Source organism: Chiroxiphia lanceolata, chromosome 2, assembly GCF_009829145.1.
Source record: "Chiroxiphia lanceolata isolate bChiLan1 chromosome 2, bChiLan1.pri, whole genome shotgun sequence".
Classification (NCBI taxonomy): domain Eukaryota; kingdom Metazoa; phylum Chordata; class Aves; order Passeriformes; family Pipridae; genus Chiroxiphia; species Chiroxiphia lanceolata.
Window position 1 is genome coordinate 11,055,777 of NC_045638.1, and position 26,560 is coordinate 11,082,336.

The window sequence follows — 26,560 nt, forward strand, 5'->3', positions numbered from 1 at the left end:
ACTACTTGGAAGTTGAAGAGAGCAGGACCTGCAGAGATGCTGAGGTGGATTTTTCAGAACTCCTTGGCCACCAGTAATCTGAAACAATATTATCACATTTATGGAGGGAGACTTTTCACGAGGGCAGGTAGTGATAGGACAAAGGGGAATGGCCTTAAGCTGAAGGAGAGTAGGTATTAGGAAGAAATTCTCTACTGTAAGAATGGTGAGGCACTGGAAGGTTGTCCAGAGAGGTTGTGGACTCCCCATCCCTGAAGGTGTTCAAGATCAGGCTGGATGGGGCTCTAAGTAATCTGGTCTAGTGAAAGGTTCCCACCCATGGTGGAGAGGTCAGAACTAGATGATCTTTAGGGTCCCTTCCAACCCAAACCATTCTATGATTCTGTCCCTTCCAAACATATTCCTTCCTTTCCCTAGCTTCTTAGCATTGTCTTAAACGTATGTGAAACCCATTCACTCTCTTCCCAGCCTGTGCCCTGTTCCCAGCAGCTCTCCCTTCTCTTCTGACCATCTAGAATGGCACAAGTTTCCCCCCTGGTGCTCTCTGATTTGTCTCCCCTCTCTGGAATCCTCAGCCTCCCTCCAGCCCTTCTTCACAATTCGTGTGAATGCAGCTCTAAAAAAATAGCAAGATTTCCCTATACAGCCATTTTTCTAAGCATGTTTCATCTCTTTCCTCCAACTCTTGTTGCCCACACTCGAGTATGTGGGCAAGGGAGGGGCACTATACTTCATTCTGCAGGCTGACTTCTGTGAATCTGGTACAAAATATATGAAATGTGTATATAGGGAATTATTATTTGTGTGGATTGTGATTTGTTGACTGTTAAAGTACCTGCAGTTTGGGAGTGGTGTTTTTAAAGTATCTATTTTGAATAAGAGAGGGAAAGAAAATAGACCCAAATGGTCAAGCAGCTGATTACTAGTTGTCTTGGTAACAATTACTTTTCTTTGTGAACAGTAGGGGTCACTAAAAAGAAGGGTTGCACTGGGTGAAACAAACAGGCTTTTTTTCCTCCACTACATCACTTTTCATATGTTTTCTGTTTTAATCATTATATTAAAGAAAATTCTTGTTTCTACTGCTTTTGACAGACAAAAAACTCCTAATAAAAAAACCACCTATTGATTATGGCCTAAACTATAAATTATCTCTGCCTCTAATAAAACCTCTAATAAAAAATACTTTACAATTGTTTTGCCACAGTGAGCTTTATAAAACCTTTGTTACAAAATATTTTCATTATGCTCTAAGTTGATGTTGACATTTAACACTGTGACAGACAAGAGTGAGTAATGTAATTTCCTCTCTATTTGTTGTGATCACGCTTTTTTTTTTTCCATTATTTGCTGTTATTGGAAGGCAATAAGCACAATTAGTAATGTGGAGAAATAAAAATAAAAGTGTTTACCAATTAGAACAAGTCAACAAGAGAATAAACAAAATACTTAGATGGTCTCTCAGTGTAACTTGTAAACAAGTGCATAATTCTGTTCTTATAAAGATGGAAAGTGCTGACCACACAAGGAAAGAAATAGAAGAAATCCCAGTCAAACACATTAGCAGGAGGAACGCTATAAAAGAACATACCAGAAAGAGAGGTTGCTTCCTCTGCTTCGTATTTGTTCTGAAAGCTTAACTGTCAAGGAGGTTTTTTTATATTTATCTTTGCAGCTGAATGAGTTCAGTTTCTCTCAGATTAGGACAGAAATTTCTGAACAGTAGGTTAATCCTTCCTGTCTTCACGGGCAACTGAGCAAACAGACCTGTATCAACGTGGCCGAGTGTAAAACTGTAATTCTAGAGATTAACGTTGTCTTTCCTGTTTGACCTCCATGTTTCTCTCCTAGGTATGTTTCTATGTATGAATGTATGTGTGCAGTTATTTATTTATTTGTATGTTTGTTTGTTGTTAACAGCTTCTGTCCAAGGCCCCTGGGAGAGGGCAATCTCACCAAACAAAGTGCCGTATTATATCAAGTGAGTATAAATAGTAATTCATTCCAGCTATTTACATTTCTTATTTAAGAGGATATTTAGCACTTTTTTCAGATTATTGTAAACTGCTCCTATAGTGCCTAAATGAGAAGGACAAAAAGGAGTAAAGCATGCTATACATTTCATAGAAGTGTCCTAGTTATTTAAAAACACTGTAGGATGCATTGATTTGTAAGTTGTTTGGGTTTATGCTACTGTAAATCACCTGCAAATGAAGTAAAGCTTCAGGGTATCTGTATTATAGTTTAATTTGTGCCATTGCCCACTGAACAGTATGTATGGTAGGTTTTTCAAAATGTGATACACTATGAGTTATTTTAATCTAGCAATGCACGTACTCAATACCAAGAATTGCTTTAGGGGCAGTACTTGGTAAAGTCCATAGCTGGGGAATGACATGGGAAATTAGTCCCTACAGACTAATCTTTTATAGTTTAGTTCCCAAATTAAATTAGTTTGCTTTAAGAGGTGTGCCTGCACAAAAAATGAGTAGAAATTTTTTTTAAAATCAACATGGAAATACCTGCTTCTTGTGCCCTAAACAGATTCACCACACAAAAACAACAATAAAGATGTTTTAATACATTTTTTTCTTTTCTTTTGAGTTCTTTACCTGTAATATGCCTTGAACTACTTATGTAACTTCTGAAGGAAAGAGGTGATGCAATACCTGCTATAAAGATGGCAGTGCAAGTAACAAAAACATGGGTATTGTTTAATACACATTTTTACCTGATTCCTCCTTATATTCCCCAGACATTTTTCCAACTCAGTTAGTGTCACTGAAGCCATCTGCTTGCAGTTAGTTGCAATGGCACTTCAGTTGCAACTTTCACAACAGGGTGAACTTCTACAGCAGCCTTAGAACAAGGATTTGAGTTATGCATGAAGGCAACTAAGTCTGTGGTGCAGTTCAGAGGTACAGTAGTACCTGCCTGGTTAACCCTTGCGTTAAATTTGTAATCTTTCGGATGTTTGCATTTGGCTATGAATAATGAAACAAGTCACAAGGAAGCTGGAAAGCTCAATCAAGAAGGAGAGGCAATCTACCAGAGACATGCTGGAAAGCAAGTTTATGGTCTGGCATGTAAGAGTCAGTTTATGGCACTAATATGAAGGAAAAGATCCCCCTTTACTCTTTCACAGGGCATGACTTGACATTATGGGGGGAAGTGCCTTGGCAATTCTTAATGTTGGCACAAGATGCATTTCATACCTTGCTTTCCACCTCTCTTGGTGCTACTCACATCCAGCAGCCAAGGGGAACTGTTGACTCTGTTCAAAAATAGTCACTGCTGGTCTTGCTTACTCCTTAATACTTTTTAGTCTTCTGTACTAGACCATTTACAAATTCCAAAGAATATATTTATTTTATTTTGTTCATCTTAGAAAATATTTTAATAGCCATAACAGTTGTAGCATTAAGTCATGCATCTTGATTTAGGATCCTGCCAACTACGCTGGTTTGTCACAAATCGGTGATTGAGATCGCTTAAAGAATCACTGTCAGAGATATTAACAAAAGTGGGTTTATAAAAGCATAGCTTAATAAAGTTCACTGGCAAGGTTCACTCTGTCACTTCCTACAGGGATGAAACATACGAAGGAAAATCGAGTTCAAATCTATTTCAAATGATTTACATATAGACCAAAGATGCCAAAGGGTGAGGGAAACCCTCCTGTTGGGTCACGAGTTTGGGAGAAGACCCTCTTGTTTTCTAAACTCCTGATGGAGCTTAGCTGTGGCTAGGTCCAGTCTCAGTCTCAGACTTGGGCAATGGTGTATGTTTAAAGGAATTAACTACATGGATTTCATTAGTATTGGTTTAGCATGCTATCAGCCACTTATTGAGGATCTGTTGTAAATAAGGGGTCTCTCCACCTTGGCAAGGAAGGATTTCTTGGTGTCAGGTAAGGAATCTCAGTCCTTGAGAGGGGTCACAGCTCAAGGGGACAGTCACTGGTGTGCAGTCCTGTTGTAATTTGGAGAGAATTTGAGCTGTAGTCATCCAAAGATCAGTTGTTTATAGAAAGGTCTCTGCCTCAAGGAACAACCTTGAGAGTTGTCCCAGAGCAAAGGGACATCGCCACCATGCAGCCACACTGCCTTGCAGGGAGAGCTCAGAGGAGGCTCCCTTAGGTTTTCAAAGTTCTGGGATAAAGAGGTTGACTCATACTCAAATTTAATATAGTTGGAAGGGTATGCATGAGGCTCCTTGTACCCGCAACTTTCTTTGTTCTTTGATAAATGAGTCTTGGAAAAGCCGCCTGCTATTCATGCATTAATGATACAATCCATGTTTCAAGCTCACGTGCATCAATGCTCACTGGGTCACTCTGCCCTTTTGTTGGTTCCCTAGAGGAGTTCTTGGCCTGGCTGCAGCTCAGGCCCTTATTTCCTTTGGAGCCTGTACCAAACTATTGCTAGTTTGGTTAAGGGGTCAAATGCATCTGTCATATGTTACTAGTTTAATGTAAGTTTAAATTTAGCCACATCCTTTATAGAAAAACTTGCTGTTCTTGAGATGCAAAACAAAGCAGTTAAATTTTCATGAGTCTTAGTGAGCTGTTACATCTATTGCCTTCTCCAGCTGTCCTCAGTCATTTTTCTTTACATTCTTTCTCATCACTCATATTTCATATTTACAAACAACTAAACTGTTTTCTATTCCATTTTGTCTTTTAAAAGCAGCATATTCTTTCTCTAATCTTTGACCTATTACTTTTCTACCAGTTGTTAATTCTCTGAAAGAACTTCACAAAGACTAAGAAGCTGTAGAATATTGGTCTTAGCCTCCTTCATTAACCAGATTTGCTACACATTTTACTGTCTTCCATTTTATCTGCTTTTCCCTTGATGCTTAACTGTTTTCTCTCATCACTTTCACATTTGCAATGACATTGCACCCAGTAATCCATAAATCAGGCAGTGCTTAATGCTAAATCTTCAGCAGCGATGTTTATTTGTGGCTAGGTATCTTCAAGACTTCTGATTTTCCTGGTTAAAATTTCATTTGTATACAGCTGATTAATCTGTAGCAACTAGTTGCCTCTAAAGCTATCACTTTAATAATTCCTTCTTGGGCTTATTCACACCGGTTGGTTGGGGTTTCTTTCAAATTGGATTGGTGTAGGCATCATTGCCATGGAAAATATAATTATCGGCAGTTTCAGTTGTTCCCAGCCCCTGCCATTTGGTAGTTTCTTGGCCTAGTGTCAGCCTCACGAAAACTGCCTTTTAATGGCCTTTGCAGCATTCTGGTGGATTTCCTTCCACCCTTTCATGTGCTTCCCTTCTTATGGAGATAACAAGCTAGGCCAGAATTTCAGCCCCACCTCTCTCTTCCCCAGCAAACTGAGGAAATCTAATTTTTGTGTTCCAGGACAGCAGAAGTATCCTGGCTTCCCAAGCAGCAAGTGGACATTGCTGCCTGGGCACTGAGCACCTGCCCAGACCACAAGGTGTTACTGAGTTAAAAACCCCTGTTTTGCCTCTGAGATAAAACATGTAAAATTGCTCGAAAATAACATTTTATCCAACCATTTTCTTTTTGATCTTTTCTTCCTTGATATATTCCCTGTGTCTAGTACAGAATTTATAGGTTTTATTAGATTACAAAAGGAGAAAACTATAAAAGAAAATAGTTTTCAGTTTAATCAGTCCTGTTCTTTGAAGACCTTAATCCTACTCTTACTGTAGTGCAACCCAGAAAATGGGAAGGCGGAAGCAGGCACGGACATGTCTGCACTCTCTAATAATGTTTTAGGTATTCATTAAAATTTCTGAATTTAAGTTTTTAGAAGACAAAACAGGTAATTCTTCTACCTTAGAAATCTGAAAAGCAGATGGAAAAAATGCACACCTCAAAGATTACTGGATATGCGTGAAAAGATTAAAAAAAGTCTCAAATTCTAAAAAAGGCAGATACTAAAGGCAGAGAGGCCGCAGATTTAACATTGTAATTCAAGTTAGATCACATTTTAGCAGAACTCCCCCCCATGATGAAAGGGATCTCATGTGTGCATGCATGCACACGCATATTCTTATCTTCCAATCGAACAGGTAGAGAAACTGCTTCAAAGCAGTGATAGATAACAAAATGAAATGTCTACTTTCCATTTTGCAATACCAACAGAAGTGTTTGGTCCTGCTGTATAACCCTATCCCTCTGCAGTGTCTGTGCTCCTATGGCACGAGGGAACGTTAAGCATCTGTCCTGTGAACCATGTTTGCATCTCTTTTGTGTGTGGCTTATACTGTGCTCTGCAAATTTGTCCATTACTCCGTGCTAGGAGGTCTCTGTTTCCTTGGATTAAGGAGGAGGAGTTGGATGGAAGTCTGCGACATACTTTCTCTCTAAAAAATAAAATTCTGTAGTCCTGCCACCATGATGTGTTGAAACTTAGTAGGTGTGACTTCTATATTTGTACTAATCTTTGACATTATTCTCTCTCTGTGTATCTGACTTGCCAGTTAATAGTGTCTGTCTTCTTACCCTCTTGTTGTGCCCATTCTTTTGAAGGATTTAAAATGCTTCTGCAAAAATACAGTAGTCTTTCATCTCAGCGCTTCCCACAAAGGAAGTGTTCCAAGTTATTTCCCAGCCAAGCTTATTTTCTTACACAGATTATAGCAGTTCACTGAACTTTGTCCTGCTGAGGACAAAGCTGGATTCTCAGGAGCAGAGCTTTGACTCCTTGAGAAGATCCGTGTGAGCCTATCTATATAAATTAGCTATGCAGTGAGCTAACTCCAAGGAGAGTGCATCTCCACTTGCTTACTCTCTTCCACATTGTCATTTCCTATGAGAATATTTGACTTGAAGTTAATGTATCAGCTTGTGATATATATTTTTGCTAGTTTTAGATCCTGCAGTCTTTCCCTACTTCACACTGGAGATCCAGCAGGCCAGTTTCTATAAACATTCTTCTTTGTTCTCTTAATTTTTATTCTCTCTTTTAATTGTTGTTTAACCATGCAGAATTTCAACACACACACACAAAAAAGAAAGCTAAGAGCCCTGAGTTTTCATTGTAAAAGCAAACAGATCAAAGCCATGATTCTTTTATTTTTGTTCAACTTAGAGACAGGATAAATGAATGTATCTGAATTAAATTCTGCCAAGATAAAATAAAGCTAAGAGATGCTGTTCTGGGAAAATCACTTGGGTTAATTGTTTCTTCTGCAGAATGTAGATAAGTACAAGACACAAAAGAAAGTAGAAAATATCTGTCAGACAGAGCAGAGAGAGATGTGGAGAACCATAAATAAATAATGTATGATTATGTATATGTAGTGAGTGAAGCTGTGAACAACCATATGTATGAACAACCATGTGTTAACCTATCTACCAAGTACCAAAAAGGTATTATTTTGGCTTCTTAAAAGCATAGCTATTATGATTTTTTCCTGTCTTTCAGTTCTGAACTCTCCATAGGAAAATTGAAACTGCTGTGAAGGAAAGAAAAAGTATAATACTTTTCAGTCTGCCTTTATGTGATGTAAATTCTAATGCTGCCTAGCATCAAAACCGAAATGATATTTCTTGGAGGCTTGTCCAAGTGCAGAGTTTTTCTTTATGATTTGTAGAGTTGTGAAGCCTTGGTTCCAAAACTTGTCACAAAAATTTAAACTCACTGTGTAAATAAATTAGAAATCTTGAGCCTTTAACTACCTTTAAAATGAAAGCAGAGGGTATAAACAGATGTGTTCCTGCTGATTGAGCAAGAGCACTCAAGGAAGATACTGTGGGTCTGCTCTTCGTTACCATCTGTCAGCAGGGACTTACTGCCCTCACATGAGAAGTAACTGAAGGGGATTTAATTTGTTTTTAAATGAATTATAAGTACTCAGCAGCAGTTTTAGCATATCCTAGCTGGTGTGGGAACTGGGGGCAGGGCTGTAGCCTCTTGTTATGGGCAGTAACTGAGGGAAGCCATGTGCTTACCCACCACAGCAGGTGTAACGTGGCACCCGTTGTGGAGGGCAGAGAGCAGCTTCCTCAGGTGCTTACACAGCACTTGGTCCTCTCGATATGACACTGCTCATAGTTAAGTGGAGAGTAAATCTCTTAAGCTTTGTTGTCAAATTCATTCAGTACGAATGTTCACGAAGAGTATACAGTGCTAAGCGTTACAGAGGGGTTAAGCAGTGCAAGGGTAATTTTTGTGCAGGTTAAATCTCTTAAAATGTGTTATGCAGGTAATGAGCTGGGGAAGAGAATTTTAGATGGAATCTGCCTTTCCTGTTTTCCAAATTAAAGGGGACATATCAACATTTTGAATCTATTCAATCCAGCTGCTCATTATTTTCCAGCTCTGGGAGTAGGAAAGTAATAAATGAACTATTTTTCTAGGCAATAGTGTGAAAAAGTAAATTTTTGATACTGTACAAGGAGTTCATGTATTTGTAGTGTAATAGAACATAATTACATAACCTTAAGTAATTTACTTTTATTGTAAATGAAGTTGTTGTATTTGTTGTAAGCTGAATGTGATTTTTGCTTGAATTTGACTTTTTACTTCATTTCTATCAGCTTCATTTTACTCTAGTTCTTAAATGTAGCCCAACTGGATTTAACAACTGAAGTAAATGAATAAAAAATTAACATAGGCAATATAATTTTTACAAAGTTGAGTGACATCTATACAATATGGTCTTATTTTATAGAGTATATGCCAAATCTTCCATTAAAAAGTAGATTTTACAGCTGCTTCTGATAGCTAAAATTTATTGCCATCGACTCAAAGTCCATGTTTTAAACATTGTGTGCTTAATGAGCAGGATTCAAAAATAGGAATTATGTTTGATTTCCACTGGAATGCTTTGAACTTGAAAAGATTAGACACATTAAGGAAAAAAATAGAAAGATTTGCCTGTCAGACTTTTCTTTTTTTAAAGATCAATTACATACTTAATTTAGATGACAGACAAAGAGGAGACAGCTTCTGACAACTGTCCAATGTAATCTTTAAGGAAATGGGGAACAATATCTCGGATTTTTTTTACATATTCTTGTTATACCAAGAAGTCTCATACTTTCTTTGTTTCCTCCAAAGACTGACAGCTTCTCCAGAGCAGCACTTGCCACATCCATTGTCTGCATTGCCCTTGGTTCTGTGTCCCTTCTGATGCACTTCCACAAATAGACAAACTATTTCCCCATTCCACACAAGAAAAATTCCATCCGTATAATAAAAGAGTCAGCATTAAATTGATCCCTCTTCACCTACTGTGCCTTTTTTTTGTCTTCTTTATGATCTTGTCAGTCTAAAATGTGGCAGGAGTATAATTAATAATTGTGTGTTAAGAAATGTTTCAATACCAATGAGAAAAGAAGCAGGTATGAACATGTAGGATTTACATTTCCAGCTCTATTTGCTTTGGAGGCACAGGCTTTGGAGGACTTAAATGCTCTTTATTGGCATCTAAGGCAATGCAACAATCGAGAGAAGACTGAGAGTTCAATAATCAGACATACCAGCTGGGCTATTTCTGTTTCCCTAAGTGCCCTGTCTGTCAGAGCAAGGTCAGGTGTTTTCTTGGATTGACTTTTTTCCCAAAATGAACTCATGGAAGATGCTGACTTGCTCTTGAATCTATCCTTTCTCTGACCTTCTAAGATCCCAGTTCTACAGACTGCAAATAAGTTCCTATTAGTCAGAATATTCCCCACTTGTCTTGGCACACTTCTTGTCATGAGAGATTTGTTTAGTCTTTAGTTATTGAATCATGACTATGAAGTATTTGGCCCATTTTTCTCCTAATGGGATCTGTTTGAATTTTTTTTTTCTTCTTGTCATGTAATAGCTGAAACCAGTTCTGTGTTGCACATCGGTCTTTAGACCATCAATCCTGAGAATTAGTTTGGGTATATATTACACTTAGGAGCTATAGATTCTAAGGGACACATAAAATGAGTTAGCTGAGAACTGTATAAATATCAGTAAGATTGCATTTAGATTTAAGTGAAGATTCTAATGACTAGGTTAAGAATTATCAAATCATCTATATTCATTTTGCTTACTTCTTATTTTCTGTTTAAAAAGTTTAATTTTATGAGATAAATTACAATTTCAGATATGATCTATAGGTTTGGCAGCCTCTTGCATGCTACTTATTTGATCTGAATTTCAAGTATTCGTGAGATAAACTTTTGTATTAGGAAATCTCTGGCTAGATAATTTCAGAAAAACCAACCATAAAAAATGCATCACATCTCTGAATGAATTGCTTTTCTTACAAGTAGCTTTGATAAGACAAGCATTCATGTTTTTTTCCATGGCAATTGAGCTCAGAAAATGAGATTATGGTACAACACAACAGTTGTATCATTATCAAATGGCACCCTCTATATAACCAGCCTAGCAGGGTCACTGTGTCTATAGTGGAGCCTTCAGGGGAGAGTAGTAAGCAGAGGTCAAACTTTGCTACTCAACACCCACCCAGTTTGTGTGTCTTGGTCTTCCCTCCTCTTTTTCAGTAGGACCAAAATTTGTTGGCATAAATACCATAGGTAGGTTTTAAGCTGGGGGCTGGTGGGAGGCACAAACTTGTTTAATACAGCAGGAAATCACTAAGAAGGAAGGTTGATGTAAATATGTGCAAAGTTGTTGGTATGAATTTTATTCTTTACTTATGTACTTCACACTTTATAATGTGAATTTACACACTATTATGTTAATGAAATTTAGTGGGTTTTTGATGTGGGGGGGATTAACATTAACATTTCCATGCAGTAGGTAAAAGTTTTTAGAGAAATCTAAATACTTAAAACCTTGATAATTCAGTCACATTCAGGTATTTTATATTTATCTCAATGTCTGCTAGGAAAGTTTTTACTATTCTAACGTTTAAGTAGAAAAATGCTGCTTTAGATATCTGGCTATTAAATAGCCCAGATTGCCTTTTGAATTTTATTAGGTACTTGTCTCCTGGTTTTCTTTTTCAAGATGCTTTTTCTGTCACTACTGCAGAACTACAGGAGTAGAGGAGCAAAGATGCATTTTTCTGTGCTTCATTTTTAAGAAACTTAACTCCATTTTTTTGCTTAAAAGCTGTATTATTGGAGAAAATGTTGTAAAACATAATACTTCAGGTTTATGGCACCCTTCATGAAGCATACTAAGAAAAATTGTTAGAGAGAAATGTTACAGGCATGGAATTAAAATGTGAAGAGCTAGCTAGAAAATTACTCTGTTTGACGTGGAATAGATGACTTAATACAAACATTTCAATTATATCACCAACATAAAACACTATGATAAGATTTTAATCATAGCCCAGAGCATTTCTGGATGGGACATGAGTGTCATACTTTGATTATAATTAGGAGACACTTTTGCAGCAGGAAATATCCCATAAGCATCTCAAATAGGTGGGACTTAAAGGGTATATGGTTGTACAAATTTATTGGGTTTGTTCCAGTATTTTAGTGGTTACGACCTGAAAATATGGAATAAAGAAATATGATAAAGACAAATAAAAAGTAATTAAATTTCAATTGAATAAAAACTCTGAAATAGTAAAATAAGTTTTGTTTCCAAGCAGTATTTTCCACTCCACCATTCTGGAGAGTCTATAAGCAAAGCGATATACATTACAACATTGTAAAGAATGTGCCAAAAAGCTAACAGATTCTGCTGTGTGCTGAAACACAGAGAAGCTGCACCTTCATTAGAAAATCAGGAGCTGCACATGTCCTCCCAGATCAGTAATTTTTATCTACTCTTTCATCTTCAGTTTAACTCTGCTTAATTGCATTCAGCTTTAGGACTTCATCAATGGCAGCGCTGGTAGCTGACCTCACCTACACACCTTTTACAAAACATAGAAAAAAATTAAAGGCATTGCAAATGTGACCAGATGCAAAACCAGCAGCTGCAGTAAAGAGGATACAGCCATAGAGGAGACTGTAGATGTCCCTAAGTAAACCAGTGGATAATTTAGTTTTAGATATAAACACAGAGAGAATAACAATATGAAGTAAACTCATAGGTAAATCTTCCCTCAATTGAAAGTTCACTTGAAGGTTTAAAAATACAAATTTGGTTGGAATCTTAAGGTTAAAAAATGTATTCTTGTTACTCCTGGGACTACCTTTTCCCAAACAGTTAGGGAACAATTTGAAAAATATTTAAAACAAAATTCCCATGAGTGAGGCATTTTTTTAACCATGTTTGCTGAGAACCCCTGGGATACAAAAAATCATATACTGAGTTTGATAAATATGATTAAACACCTAAACTTAGAGAAGTTCTGAAGTAAGCAAGCCTACATTTATGGTAGTTCTTCTTACATCTTGATTACAGTGTTGCACGTCATTAACTTGCATTTAGTTCTGTGCTTAAAAGCGTCCTCTACTTCCATTTTTTCACCAGCTCCAGTCACACTGCAGTTGCCAGTTTTACTGAGCAGATTTTCCTAGTAAATTAGTTCTAATGTGAAATATTTTTGTGTATATTAATCAGCTTTTAGCTACAGCAGTCATGTTCAATTACTTTTCTGCTGCGTTTTGCTGATTCTTGACTATAAAAATGTAGTCAATGAATATTAAAAGTTTGCTTTCACAACAGTGTTGATATTCAGTGTTTTCTTTTGTAAGACAATGCTAGTTGAAGTTCATTAAAAAATCATTCTGAATATATACAGTTTAAAATGTAAAACTAATCTCTGTAGCTGAACTATCATTCAGTGTTATTCACCAACCCAAGCAAATAGGGCTTTGGATTTTCTTTAAATATAAACCTCACAATTATAGTTTCAGTAGGTATAGAAAGCATGCATTTGTATTTAAGAAATTACTGCATGTTTCATATTGCCTCTGTGAAGCACAAAAGAAAAGCTGGCTCCAAGTGACAGCCATATTCTGTACTTTCAGAGATGACTGCAAAGCACGTTAAACAGCTATGTATTTTGTTGCATTTAGATTATGTAATTTTCTAGAAGTATCCCTAAACTAAACTTATACCTGAATAATCTTCAATTTCAATGTGTTTGGTGTTTTTGGTGGGTTTTTCTGTGAACACTATTTAGAAATTAGCCAAAAAAAAAAAAAAAGGAGGAGGACTTCTCCACCAATGACAATAACAGACCATATGGTCTGTCCATGTCAAAGGAAAGCATGTTCATCAAGCTGCTGCTGTACTACTGTGCAGCAATAGGAACTCAAAGCAAAGTGCTTGTCACAGTGAGAGAAATAGTATTTAAAAGCATTATTTGTTTAAAGGAGAAAATTTTCATTTGAAACTAATTTCATTGAGGTCATAGCAAGTTTCTTGGCCAGTTACAGATAGTGTATTTCCAAACAAGTAATTGGAAGAATGACAGTTGGACATGGAGTAGCTGGATGTTAGAGAACAAGTCTATTTGCTTAAATTCTTCAGCCCCCTAGACATTAGGAGCATAACAAAATTTGTTTAGGACTTAAAGTTTCTAGTGATGTATTTCCATTTTAGGTTAATCTGCTACTTCTTTCCTTACATGGGAGTCTTTCTTCAGGACTACCCTTTTTAAAACAAAACAAATTTGTCCTCTGACACTGTTCAATATCCAGAACATTGCCCTTCTTTTTCTTGGAATTTGTGTCTGTTTCTAGTCCATGTTTTTTTTTCCTGCCCAGTCATTTCATTTCTAGCTTCTGTTCTATGTTCTCCCTAAAACAGCTCTTAATAAGGTCGCTAACAGTTTCCTGATGTCCAATTCCAAGAATCTTTTCAGAGTTCACATTCTTCTAGGTCATTCCACCACTTTCAACAAACCATCTTGCTGCTGTCCTTTCTTGTCTTCCCTTGGCTTGTTGTCAGGCTTTGCCTTGTAATAATTTACTGCTCACTTATTCTGCATCTTCCCCTGCTTTCTAATGCTCCCTTTGCAGAGCCGGTCCTCTCCCTGGAAACACTCTTCCTCCAGCCCATTATCCTCTTTATTCTAGTTTCTCTTAGCACTGCTTTTAGTCTTCAGTCCCTGGGCATATCCTAGTAGAAACCCCAGCACCACTCCTTTCAGAGTTTTGTTTAGTTTAGTTATGCTGATGACTTCTAAACTTGTTAATTACAGTTTTCTCTCCTGTTTATAGCACTACCCATTAGATGGTTATTAAATCCCAAGCTCAAAAAGACCAAAACAGATGTTTTCTTCTGTTAACAGTTTCTCTGTTGACATTTCAATTATTTTACACAATGTTTTGCTGCCTCTCTTAGTTATCCTACGTGCACTTTATGCCTACTTGCACATTCAGTGTTGCTTGTCCTTAAGATAATTTATCTCCTTTTCCTACACCAAACAAGTACTTTCTGATTCCTGCCTAAAATAGTCATCTTCTTCTGAGAGATTTTTACTTGGTACTCAGTCACTATGATTAGATAGCACTAATCTCGTTCAGTCTCTGCCATTACTGGCTCATTAAAAGATGCTGTGTTCACTGTATTAACAATACATAATAACAATAGTTATGTGAAAGTTACTTGAATTTTAACAGCTCACAGTGTTTTGTTGTATGAATTATGAAATATGTGAGAAGAACTTAGAAATTGTTTGCAACACTATTGCTCTTTCCATCACTTAATTCCAGATTACAATTTGGAGCATGATTATTGCTTGGTTACTTACCACTGTATTAGCCTTACTGTACCTCTGCACAAAAGGCAGATACTTTTTACATTCCACCCATTCACACGGATTAACAGAGTTTTAAGGAACAACAGAAATAGTCCTTTCTTATCCAGGTGTCTCACCTGTCTTGAAGAAGACTGAGGTGATCTAGATCCAGCAGAAGTTCCCACGCCAGCAGGCTCCATTAACTTAAATCACCTCGAATTCTTTGTCCATCAGTGTTTGCAGGGGCTGACATTGTCAGAAATATCACTTTCTTACCTGGGGAGCCTGGGCACAAAACCGTAAAAAGCTAATTGTCTTGGTAATGATGTTTAGTAACAATTTTCTGTGAGACAGCTCTCTCAGATTATTTTATCTATTTTAGATTAATTCCATAAATTCTAAACCTTTGTATATTGGGAAGTTACCTAACTTGGTTTACAACTGTCAGTTTTTTAACACATATCAGCTTCATATTTGTTAATTGCTATTTGCTTCTGACTCCCTCTGAATTCCACCTAGCTGCTAAAGTTTTTCCTACTGTGGAAGAGAACCTCTCTTGTCCCTTTTTATTCTGAGATAATATACCACAGGACAAGGTACTGCAGAAATGTGAATTAATCCTGAGTCCACTGACTCTTGAGAGCAACAAGCTGCCTCAAGGCTGTCCACCATACCAGGTACAGCTGCATTCAGCAGTAGCACATGAGCATATTGGTGTTCTCTGTAAAAATTATAGTCGCATTTTCAACATAAAGCCTTTCTCTGAACACCCCTATATGAAGAGTGGGTGCTCACTGAAGAAGGTCTTTGATTAGAATGATGTTCTCTGGTCATCTAGTTACTTCTGCACATAACAAACAGCAAGAGGAAAATGAGTTCTGAGTTGAATCACTGGCAGAAAAACTTACACTTAAAAGCAGACTCAGTAAACACAACCATTCTCAGTCAAATCTGTATTTTTTGCACAATTTTGTACAATACCGTGAAATTCCAGCCGTCCTGAGTGCAGAGCTGTATGCAAGTACAGAGGCTTGCACAATAGCCAACAATTCAAGGGCAAAATTGGCCAGGCTGTTTTAAAACAGCACTAAAGCATACCAATAGACTGAGAGTGGAGTTCCTGCTGGTGCTGCTGGAAGAAAATTTGACCAATCATTAAACCATAGTCTATCATGAATGAGAATTTAAGAAAATGTTTTAGTAGGTATTCATCCTCACGCTAGTCCCCATTTCCAGCAATCTCACACTGAACCAGTGACGTAGCATAAAGATAAATCAAGTTCTTGCACCAGCTCAGCTCTTCACAAGAGAAGGCAAGTTTCCTTTCTGTTAATGAAGCATGTGACACAATGGTTCTCAACTCTAAATTAGATTCTCTAAGTGGTGCTACAATGGAGATATTTAATAATAACAATTAGTCCGTATAATGTACTCTCAGCAGCTGCCTGTGATGCTTTTCATTGCAGTATTCTTTCCTCACTGCAGTCAGTGCTACTGAAATGCCATTAGCAACATAGCACCTACTTTATATGCTCAGACGTTTCCCCAAAATTAGAAATGGTAGTCGCAAGTTTTTTCCTTTCTCATGAAAGATGTATGCTCATGATTTGCAAGGGCTTGGTGCATTACAAATGATATTACCACTACTATCTATGCAAGTTTTTTTTAAACATCATCTACTTGCCTCAGCACTTGCCAATTAACCAGTCACAGCAATACCCCACCAACTTAAACCAGAACCATATCCCAGCACCCACTCAATTTATTGTCCTCAATTTGTACTTTTAAATTCTTCGAAAACACAAACTCTGTTTTCTAAATCCTAACTACTTTTCTGAGCAGGTGTTTCTCTGAAAAATATTTTACTTTTACTGGCAGCATTGGCACTTGCATTTCCCTGTTCCAGGAATCGGTGCTCCTTTAGCATGGCTCAGTCACAGTTCTAAGCTCTGCTGTACCTTTTCTATTACTGTCAGAAACTTCTTTATTCCACCTTGGTATTAAAAGAAGAGCCTGCTTTCAACTTTGAGTCAAGCTACGGTTGTATTATTCTAAAGCTTCCTTTCGAAAAAAAAATTAGAACAAAGTCCCTATCAGAGGTAATTAATTTTGACAGTGTGGGCTTTGTAGCAATTCATAAACCTGTACTTTGTGCATCAGCATTCCTTATTATTCTAATTAAAGTGGAACATTGTGCCCTCGCCAGTCATTAATGGGTTTTCATTTTGTAAATGACATTTGCAAAAGTTAAAACGGGCAGTTCATATGAAGTCCACAGGCAAGAGCGTTAAAATTAGCATCACCATAGCAACAGTCTTCCATCATTAGTATTCAGGGCAACAGCAAATGTTTTGTTGTGCTTTTGTTTCCAAAAAAAGATTTTTCTTCACTTGTCATTCATAAATAGAAAAGGCTCAAACTCATATATTTCAAGTAAAATTATTATATTCATTTGGATGTCGCTGTTCTAGAATTTCCCGATTTTTTTGAGGTATTTATTTTTCAGGGCAGAGGTTGAATTTCACAATCTCTACAGCTGTGCGTGTCTAACCTCCTGAGCGACATTTATTCATTGCCAGCCTGCTGCTCAATGGTACAGTTTCATATAAAGTCTGTCACTTCTCCTCAAGGATCTGTACCAAGTAATGGATTCTGCTGAGACTCTGCAGAACATGTGTGCACAGAGAAACACGGTCAGTCCCCCCACAAGTGGAGTGTGGTCAGTGCTGGGTTTGTTGGCTACGTGATGCTATTTATATATCAGGTTTTTTCCCTCTCAGGAATTTAAATGTAAGTGCATACATCACCTCTAGTGAAACAATATTCAAATACCATCTCATCTTGCACATTTTAGAATTAAGGACAAAAAAAAAAATGGATGCTCCTCATCCATGAGGGAAACCAAGGTAGATTATGAGCGTACTCCAGTATACTTTATTGGAAGAGGTGGTGCTGGCTACTGTTTTTTCTCAAAGCTTAAAGAGGACTTAGTTGTCTGGAAGCATGTTGCAGCAATATTTTGCAGTTTGAGAAACAGTTTAGCATTTCACCTCCTAAATGCCCCCTGAGGCATCCTGCTCACATAGGCCTTGTTCAAAGAAAAGCATGCCATGGATACAGGAGATGCAATAGTTGTCCTCTAGAACCAAATATTTTGTGTGCAGGCAGAAAGGGGTTAAGAAAAAAAAAGCAAGAGGGAAGACATTGAGGGAAGTAGATGATGAACAGGGTGAGGTCAGTAGGACTGCTGTTTTACTTTGCAGTATCCTGGTTTTCATTAACAAGCACACACCAGAAGTAACTAAATGTTCTCTAGCATTATGTCTCTGGGTTTTAATTTGGCACATGAAGGTTCCTTCTTTCCTCTTCATCTTTTTAAAATACTTCATTTTGCATAATTTTGCAGAGAAGAGTCTTTAACAAGTAAACACACTTTAGTGCATTGGAAAAGCTGGGAGTATTATCCACTGCAGGAAAGATATTCCTGTATTTGAATAAATGGGGTACGTTTTCATACAGGGATTGCCTTGTAGTACTGGTTAATTTTTCAGCTGGTGAGACCTGCAGAATTGGAAAACCCTTAAAAATGGTGAATACTTATATACCTCTCTCTCAGGTTAACTAAAATCTATCCATGTGGGTTGACACTTGGTGTTTAGCTCTTGGACGGTTTTAACACAGAAGGGGATTGCAGTAACTGAGGTCTTAAAAACATCTACACATAGGTTTATGTATTCAACCACTTATTTTCTTTCTTTTACTGAAGCACCTTTTTGCTAGCCCAAGTTCATTTTCCCCCTATGCTGATTCACTCCACTTTTTTCCTTTTTTTGTGGCTTGTCAGATGCTTTCTGGGAGATTCAGCATGCTAAAGCAGTTCCTTTTCTCTCTTTTAGACTTCCATACCCTACTGCAGTGAGGATACTTACTGAACTGTAATATTTTGCAGAATTTTACCATTTGATCTTCACAGATAAATTCAGTCGAGAAGTGGAGCATCATAAAAACTGAATAATTTTCACTGAATCCAGAATGCAATCTTCATTTAACTAAAAGATTTTGTGCCTAGCATTCTATCTAAGCAAGCATCTTAAGTTAAATACTAGTGTCTTGCAACACTGAATCTTATAATCATCAATTAAGTAACTTACCTTTTTTAGAATCAGCTTTGGAGATCTTTTTAGATTATTAGCTCTTCACAATAATTAAACTATAACATCATTAGAAAGATTTACCTAAATTGCAAGGGTTTATAGCCTTGTTTATTGGAATAATGATAGGCAGAGAGGAAGATCAGTGACAGATTATTATTTTCCATTCCAGACTCCATTCAGTCACAGACAGATCCTTGAGCAGTGGTGTGGCAAATGAGAGGAAATTGCCAGTTTCTTATTTATCCAAAATGGGTAAATGCTGTGTTTCCCCAAATATATGTATGTATACTTTCTGCTTAGGCATGTCCTTGAAAAAGCTACTGAAGCTCTTCTTCATTAAAGATGTTTCTGAATTTGGTCTAGAAATACAGAAGGAGATGCACCTCTCTGAATACAGATTTCAGCTCTGCCATGCTAGTTGCAGATTTCCATTCTAAAGAGTAAACTTAGAAGCTGAAGTAAGCAAATGAAATATTCTCAACTTCCTAATATATTATTCTTCTTTAAAATCATACCCAGCTTAAACCTGGAGACGCCCTAGAGAGTGGAAATAAGTGCCTTGCAGCTGTTTTCCTGAGTGTAACAGACTGTATTTTGTAGCTGGAAATGTCAATGATTACAGGAATAAAAAATAAAAACCAAGAGTTAGAACTACTAAACCAAAACCACATTTTTATTTCTCATCTATAAAGTTTTAGTGCAAGTAATTGGGAATAGAGGCATCTTGAAATTTTACTTCAGTGTTTAGAAAGAAATTTCTTCCAGATTTCTACCAGTGAGAGCTTTTTAGCCACTAGGACCCAGTTACCAAAAAGCATATTTTATCTCTGGTACTTCCGATTACTTTAAGTATCACCTGAAAATTAGAGGTTAAAAAACTGATTCCTAAAGATCCCTTACTGATGAGCTCACCACCATTTCCAAATAATGGTTTGAACTTCTGAAACTGAAATGAGCTATTTTGATATAAACCACCATGAGATTATCTTTCGAGACATAGGTGAAATCACCTTGTTAGTTTTTATTAATTACTGCCTGTTAATGGAAGTGCTTATGCTTTTAATACTTTTGTAATATTAGCAAACAATTAGAACAGCAGACAGTGTTCTGTATCTTCATGTTTGACGAGTATTTTCTCCTGCATATCTTCATTCATCTGTTTTTCCACTATTTTAATTGTGCTATGGCACAAAAGCAAAACCTTACTATTATGGTCATTACATGTTAGAGCTTGCTTTCATATGCTATTATTTCTTCTCCTGTTTTCACTTTTAGTGAGGAATAAATATTTCATCACACTCTAACAATCTTGAAGTGAGCAGAAGAACCTACAGAGGACTCCCAGATTATGGTGGGAACAGTTTAGATTCCAGTCAGACTTAGTGCCAGAAGTTTGCAAATCAAATTTAAGTTCTGCGTTTGAAGTAGCTTGCATGGATTGAGAGATATGTTCATTGATTTTTTCAGCAAAGCTTCTTCTTATTTTTAGTAGTGTAAAAGGGATCAGAATCTGGCTCTCAGCATTTCCTCTCATGTATCATGTTTTTTCACATCAGTGCCCAAAATATTGTGGAATAAACATTTGCCACTGGCAAAACACAAATCTGTATCTGTACAGCTTTCTCTTGAGAAAATCAAGCGCAAAACCCTCAGCGCTGCTTTGCTCTGGGGCATTTGCTCACTATTCTAGAAATAAGGAGTGGAAAAGGCTCTGTCAGTGTGAATCCTTTATCAAACTTGCCTGCACCCAGATCATGTGGTCTTGCAATGATCCTCTCTGGTTTGAATTGAGTCAGCTGATGGGGCTCCTTTCTCCTGTGTCAGTCCTGACACTGGTTTTGGTCAGTGACATGTATTTGTAACACCCAGACACCTCCCAAACAATTCTTATTTTGGTACCCGTGGTTTTTAAAGTACTTTGCAACTTTTTTCCCCAGTTTTATAAACTGAAATTAAGTTTCCACCTACTTTAAAGAGATCTTTCTGACTCTTACTCACTCTTCCATTTTCTTGCCAATATGCATTAAGTTTATCTCCTACAAATATTCATTTACAGTTCTGAGAGCCCAGTGGTGCTCTGACATCTCCAGACTGAAGTTATGCTCATCTGTTTAGCCAGTTCTGCAGCAAATTTCAAGGACAATGACAAAGGTTGTCGCTGGCTTGCCTTACCGTTTTACATCTTGCAGATTTTCAGCTTTCCTCAATCCACTCTTTATTAGATCCTCCCAATAACTGTTAGAAATTTATAGCCATGCACTTTCCTTAAATCACAGCTGTTCTGTTCTTTGTGAAGAGGTTAGACAAAAGAGACAACTAACCAAAAAAAAAAAAAAAACAAACCTAGAAAACTGCCTCCTGCCTCATTGTCTAGACTTTAGATTGCTTGCCACAATCTTTCTTCTCTGAGCTCAGCCTGCTGCAAGGCTCAGCACTCTCCAAAACCACAGCTCAAATATATTCTAATTTTATACTACTCAGGTTTTTTTACCACTATCTTAAAGTGATGTGCCTGAAGTAAGAGCATTTGCCTGCATTTTTTTGTTTGTTTGTTTGTTTGAGAAACATTCCTGAATTATATAGAATATCCTTTTTTGTATTAACTAAGAAAGTAGCATATGTGCTGGTGAATAATGAGTAAACCTCTTCAGCAAAATAAGAATAATTTGTGGATTTTTTTCATTGTAAGCCATTCATAAGTGTAATATGTACTGACAACCTTTAACACAAATTCACCTCACAGATTTCCATTGCAAGTGAGACCAAACAGGTGGCAACCCCCAATCAGTGCCTTGTTATCACTGAGAAGCTTTGATCTACCTGATGTATAATAAATAAGATTCTGCATTTTAAGCATCTTGCTGCTTTCATATCACTTGTGTTGCGAGTTCTTATTAACAAAAACTCATCCTGACTTTGTTGATATTTTTTATTAGATTTTTTTGATCATTTATTTATTTCAGCATACCTACCAGTAGACAGATGATACAGCACCTGGAAGTTATTATACTATATATCCACCACTTCCCTATCCACCTTTGCCCTGTTCCAATGCCTACAGAAGGTGTAACCATTCTAGTTTTTTTTCTTTTAACTCTACACCATGTAAGAGGCTGACCAGATGGTCCTTTTAGGTTAAGATATTGGCTGACAGAAAATGCAGTTAGGCCTAAACTTTGCCTTGTTTTTTACACATACTCCTCACTATAAAGCTGCATTATGCCTTTATGCTGTAGTAAAGATTAGAGCAAGATTTTTTTTTTTTTTACTAATGAAATAAACTTGAAAGGCTTCTTAATAATAGCATTCTCAATTCTGCTGTTACATGTATATAACAATCTAAGGTTGATGTTGTAGTTTTCTTAACATTTTAGTACTCATACTACCATTCAAAGTCCCCATACTTACTTGTGGCCAGTGTGATTATTTCAAGACAGGGAGGTTCTGAGCAAACCATTTCTATTAAAAAGGCAGTATTAAGACAATTATATTTACACAATATATAAGAATATAAAATCATAGAATAGTGTTGCATTGCTTATGATTAGGGATTCTTTTTACTCACTGAAATCCAGTGCTAAATTTCTCACCAAACTATGTAATGTCAAACTTAGCACTTTATTAAATGTTGAGTTAGAAAAAGGAAAGCTTTACAACAGACAATTAAATTGTGCTCTAAAGGGTATTTTAAATTATCCTCATAATTCCAAATTATATGAAAAACAAAGTAGAGAAAATATAATTTCAGCACAATGACCTAAGTAAGAAAATAAGAACTGTCTTTTTTGATGTTGGAGTTGTTGGCTGGAACTGATTTATATAAACTGTGCCCATCTAGGAACAAGTGAAAAAAATTTAAAATCCATCAAATTGCTTTAAGTGAGAGAATGGAATAGCCTGTCAATGTGAGAACAGCATGTACTCACTAAGGAATGCAGCCAAAATTTTGTTTGGAAGTAAAATTCAGCTCAGTTTGTAGAATGCAATGCACTAAAAGGGTTAGAGCATCGTCATTACACACTGTGCTTTTGCAGCTTACAAACTTGGCAAGATGCAGAAGTGTATGTGCATACAGAGGAGTCCAAGGAGGAATGAGTATTCTTCTATGTCCTGCCTTATACCACTTTCTTGTAGAGATTGCTGCCTAAACCATTGCTTCGTGTATAATGAAACGCTAAGAAAGAAATGCTGGTATGCATTGGAAGTGCTTCCTCAGTTCATTAATTCTGTCAAAAATGGTGCCAGCTTACAAAATAGTAGTTGGTTTTCATAGAAAATTTGTCTGCTGCAAACTTTGGAAATTACATGTAGAGCATTCAGCATTTATGGCTGTTCTTCCTCGGTAGTGATTGGTTTTGTCAAATCAGTTGTTTTCTGGACAGAAAAAATGCTTAAAAATAATTAGTTTGATTACCAACTGATTTCTTTGGTCAGTTCATCACAAAAGCTTGAGGATCTAGCACAGCACAGAACTTGTGACTATATTGCACGGCATTTAAATCACAGGAATTTGAGCTGATCTAGAACTCTTCTGGCTAGTAGGGAGATGTTTTAGCCATTTATTGTGATGGATTTATTCTTCAGGGACAAGCCCAACTAGTTTCAAAAAGGTACCATGGCTGTTTCAGCAGTTCAGCTGCATCAAACTCCCACATTAGGTCGGATAATTTGAAATAATATATATTTATATATATATTTTAAATCAAAGCACATATATATGCCTTGAGCCCACAGGAGCACTAAGTAGCAAGTAGAGGAGTACCATGACCAGTCTGCTGTAGAGCCATTCACCTCTCAGCAATAAGAGCAAGGGTTCCTGTGTGAAATTTGGGCCAAGAAACAATTATTCTCAGGGCAGACACACATAGCAGTGCCACGGTAACATGTCACTAGAAAGTTCAGATAACTAAAATATTGTCACATTTGAAGAGTTGCTCTCTCTTGGCTATTTCATAAACTAAATCATTTCATTAAATAGCAGCATAGATGTAATCACACTGGCCTCATTTTCTCCAAATTGTGAGCAAGTTTCATGTACAACGTTGACGTGGAAATAAAGCAGTCACTTTTGTCATCTCTGATCCAACATAGTGTATTGTCACCACCAAATGATCATTTTCATTGCATAAAATCCCTTTTAAAATTTTAATTTTTTTTAGATTTTAAAGCTCACTGAAGTATAATGTTTACAATGAAAACTATCAGAAAGATTATAATAATATGGCATAAAGGAAAAAAATATCTTTATTTGTTTGGGGAATTGAAGACTTTTAATGATGATATCTTAGTAACAAACAAGAAATAAGTTTCTTTGCTTTGTTTCCTAAATTGTAATTCTTAGAGTAAATCCAAATGAATGTTCAAGATGGAAAGCTGCTAAAAATAAAACTCTCCAAAGGTTTTAGTTCAGTATTAAATACACTGTTTTGAATAAAAGCAGTGGATTAAATGGGGTCTTATCCTCTACTCTCTGCTTAGGTTCTATTTGACAGAATTCTTAGTCTGTCAGCTTCTGCAAATCTTTGCAAAATTATTTTTATCCTTAATAAATTATTTGCTCTGTTAGCTACCCTAAAAACAGAATAAATTGTCTGGGACATGGGTGGAAGGATAATAATTTGAGAAATAATAGTACTAGAATTTTAAGAATGAGAATGAAGAGCAACTGCAGCAACAAAACTGTGGAAAAGTAACAGTTTCTATTAGTATTCAGAAATGAAAAGAGATTAATTTCTGAATACTGATAAAATTTCTAATGTCCATAAGCAAAAATAAGTTTTATTGCTAAAGTACAAAAGTATTTAGAAATCATATATTTTAACCTTGTTTTTATTTGAAAGATATGGTTCAAGTTCTTTTTTATTATTATTTTCTCTTGCCTGATGCATGTTAGTATAAAGACATTACCTGAAGGGGTGATAATTATTTGCAAAATGACATTTGATTCTAAAGTTGGCAACCACAAACTAGAGCTGTTGATAGTAATTGGAGGAAAATTATTTACCTAAAGAGAAGAGTGATAATTTAAAACAACACTTTTTTTTTTTCTTTTTATGACAGACTGGTTTTATTTTGGGATTAAGGATTAATGCTCAAACACTTGTAATGTTTTCTGAGACAGGAGATGTGAGTTTAGATGATCCTTCTTTCTAACTTTAATGACAGTCAGAAAATCATCTTCAACACAGTGTGTGTTATCTATGTTATCTATGTCTATTAAATTTATGCCAGTATAAAATACCAAGTTCTGGACACTATTAAATAAACAAATGGCTTGGTTGCTATGCATGCTCTGCATTTGTAGTGTACCATGTAGATATAGAGAAATCTTGGTTGAATTTAAAACCTTCTTTTTTTTTTTTTTTTCTGAAAGGAAAGTGAAAAGAACTGTGTGATGTTTCTTAGGACTGATAATATGGAATTAGTTATTTTGAATTTTTCAAATAATCTGGCATTCCATGTCATGCAGTGAGGGAGATGATAAAGATGGGTAACTTCACGTAGTCCTAGCAATAAGAATTTTCTCTTTAAGTTTGGACTATTTTAGAAAAAGCTGAAGATTTTGATATGGTAGAATTTGCAGGTTGACATTTCTGATAATGTGTTCAAGGAAGTCAGATGTAGCAGCAGGTGTCTAAGAATGTCAATATGGACCATAACCAGTGTTTAAATCCTTAATATTTTAGGGCTGTGTGGGTTGTTCAGGATTTAGTTCGCACCTTTAAAAGTAATTTCCTAAAGAAGAAGCAAATAGTTCAAAATACAAATATGGAAAATGTTCATTTAGTTCAATGTGGAAAAATGCTCAGTATAGAAAGAAAAAAATTATTTTGGCTGATTTTGAGCTAAACACATTCACCATTGTTCTTGATTTAGTAATGGTGTATGGCAGGTCCTGAAAGTCATCTGCGTACCTTTGATCATAAATGTCAAGGCTCTTTGGCTTGGGCAGACGAGGCATCTCTGATTTTCATTGCAAATTTTTTCACAGTGAATTTGTATGTGTTGCTAGGAAGAGAATCCTAATTTTGCAGGTTTATTCTTTCACTAAGAGATTCCATTTTCTGTTTAATAACTGAGATCAGAAAACTGAATAAAGGTATGCCAGTAGAATTGCAAGCTATTTGAAGCCTTGTTCAGAGGTACCATGAGTCGTTTGGCTCAATTCTAACATATGAAATACTGAAAGTGTACCTAGACATTGAGTTCTACTAAATGCATTCCCATTATTAGACTTTGACAAGCATGAAGTTTAAGCTGTGCAATATAGTTTAGCAGTACTTTTTTTCTATCAGGTAGCACCCACAGGATTCTTCCCTGAATTAACTGCCAGCTACTCTGCCCGAGATAGTAGGAGCCACACAAAGATACCTAGAAGTAAAACCTGGGAGGACTACTTTGCAGGAAGAACTGTATTAAGGTTCAGTAAATGGAAGGTGCAGAAGCTGTCTGGAATTATGTGGATCGTGTGCCAAAGTGTAAATGCTTGAACTTGCCACAGGAGATTTGAATGAAATCCTTTGCATGAACGAAATCCACTTAGCTAAGAAATAATTTTTATCTTACCTCAAAATTCCTTTGTATCCCTCTTTACTGAAGTATTTAAGTGCTAACATACATTTAGATTCAATTAGGATAAAATGGTATCTGTGCCCTAGGACATGGCACCATGGTAGCTGATACTGATTCATGTGTCTCTGGAAGCACTAGTTAATGTAGGCATCTGTATGCCTGTATTTGTTTCAAATGACTCTCCCTATATATAAACACTAATTTTCACTCTTTGGCCTGGACAAGATGAGACTACTG

General features: G+C 36.4%; 1 protein-coding gene across 11 annotated transcripts in view; it reads left to right on the forward strand.

Annotated features, from left to right (window-relative positions):
- Positions 1-26,560, forward strand: part of DMD (dystrophin) — a 922,945-nt gene that overhangs the window by 807,460 nt on the left and 88,925 nt on the right. For all 11 annotated transcript variants that reach the window (XM_032679549.1, XM_032679551.1, XM_032679556.1 and 8 more), the window contains one exon: positions 1,921-1,981. In XM_032679549.1, coding sequence (XP_032535440.1) covers positions 1,921-1,981 — 61 coding nt within the window. The remainder of the gene's footprint in view (positions 1-1,920; positions 1,982-26,560) is intronic.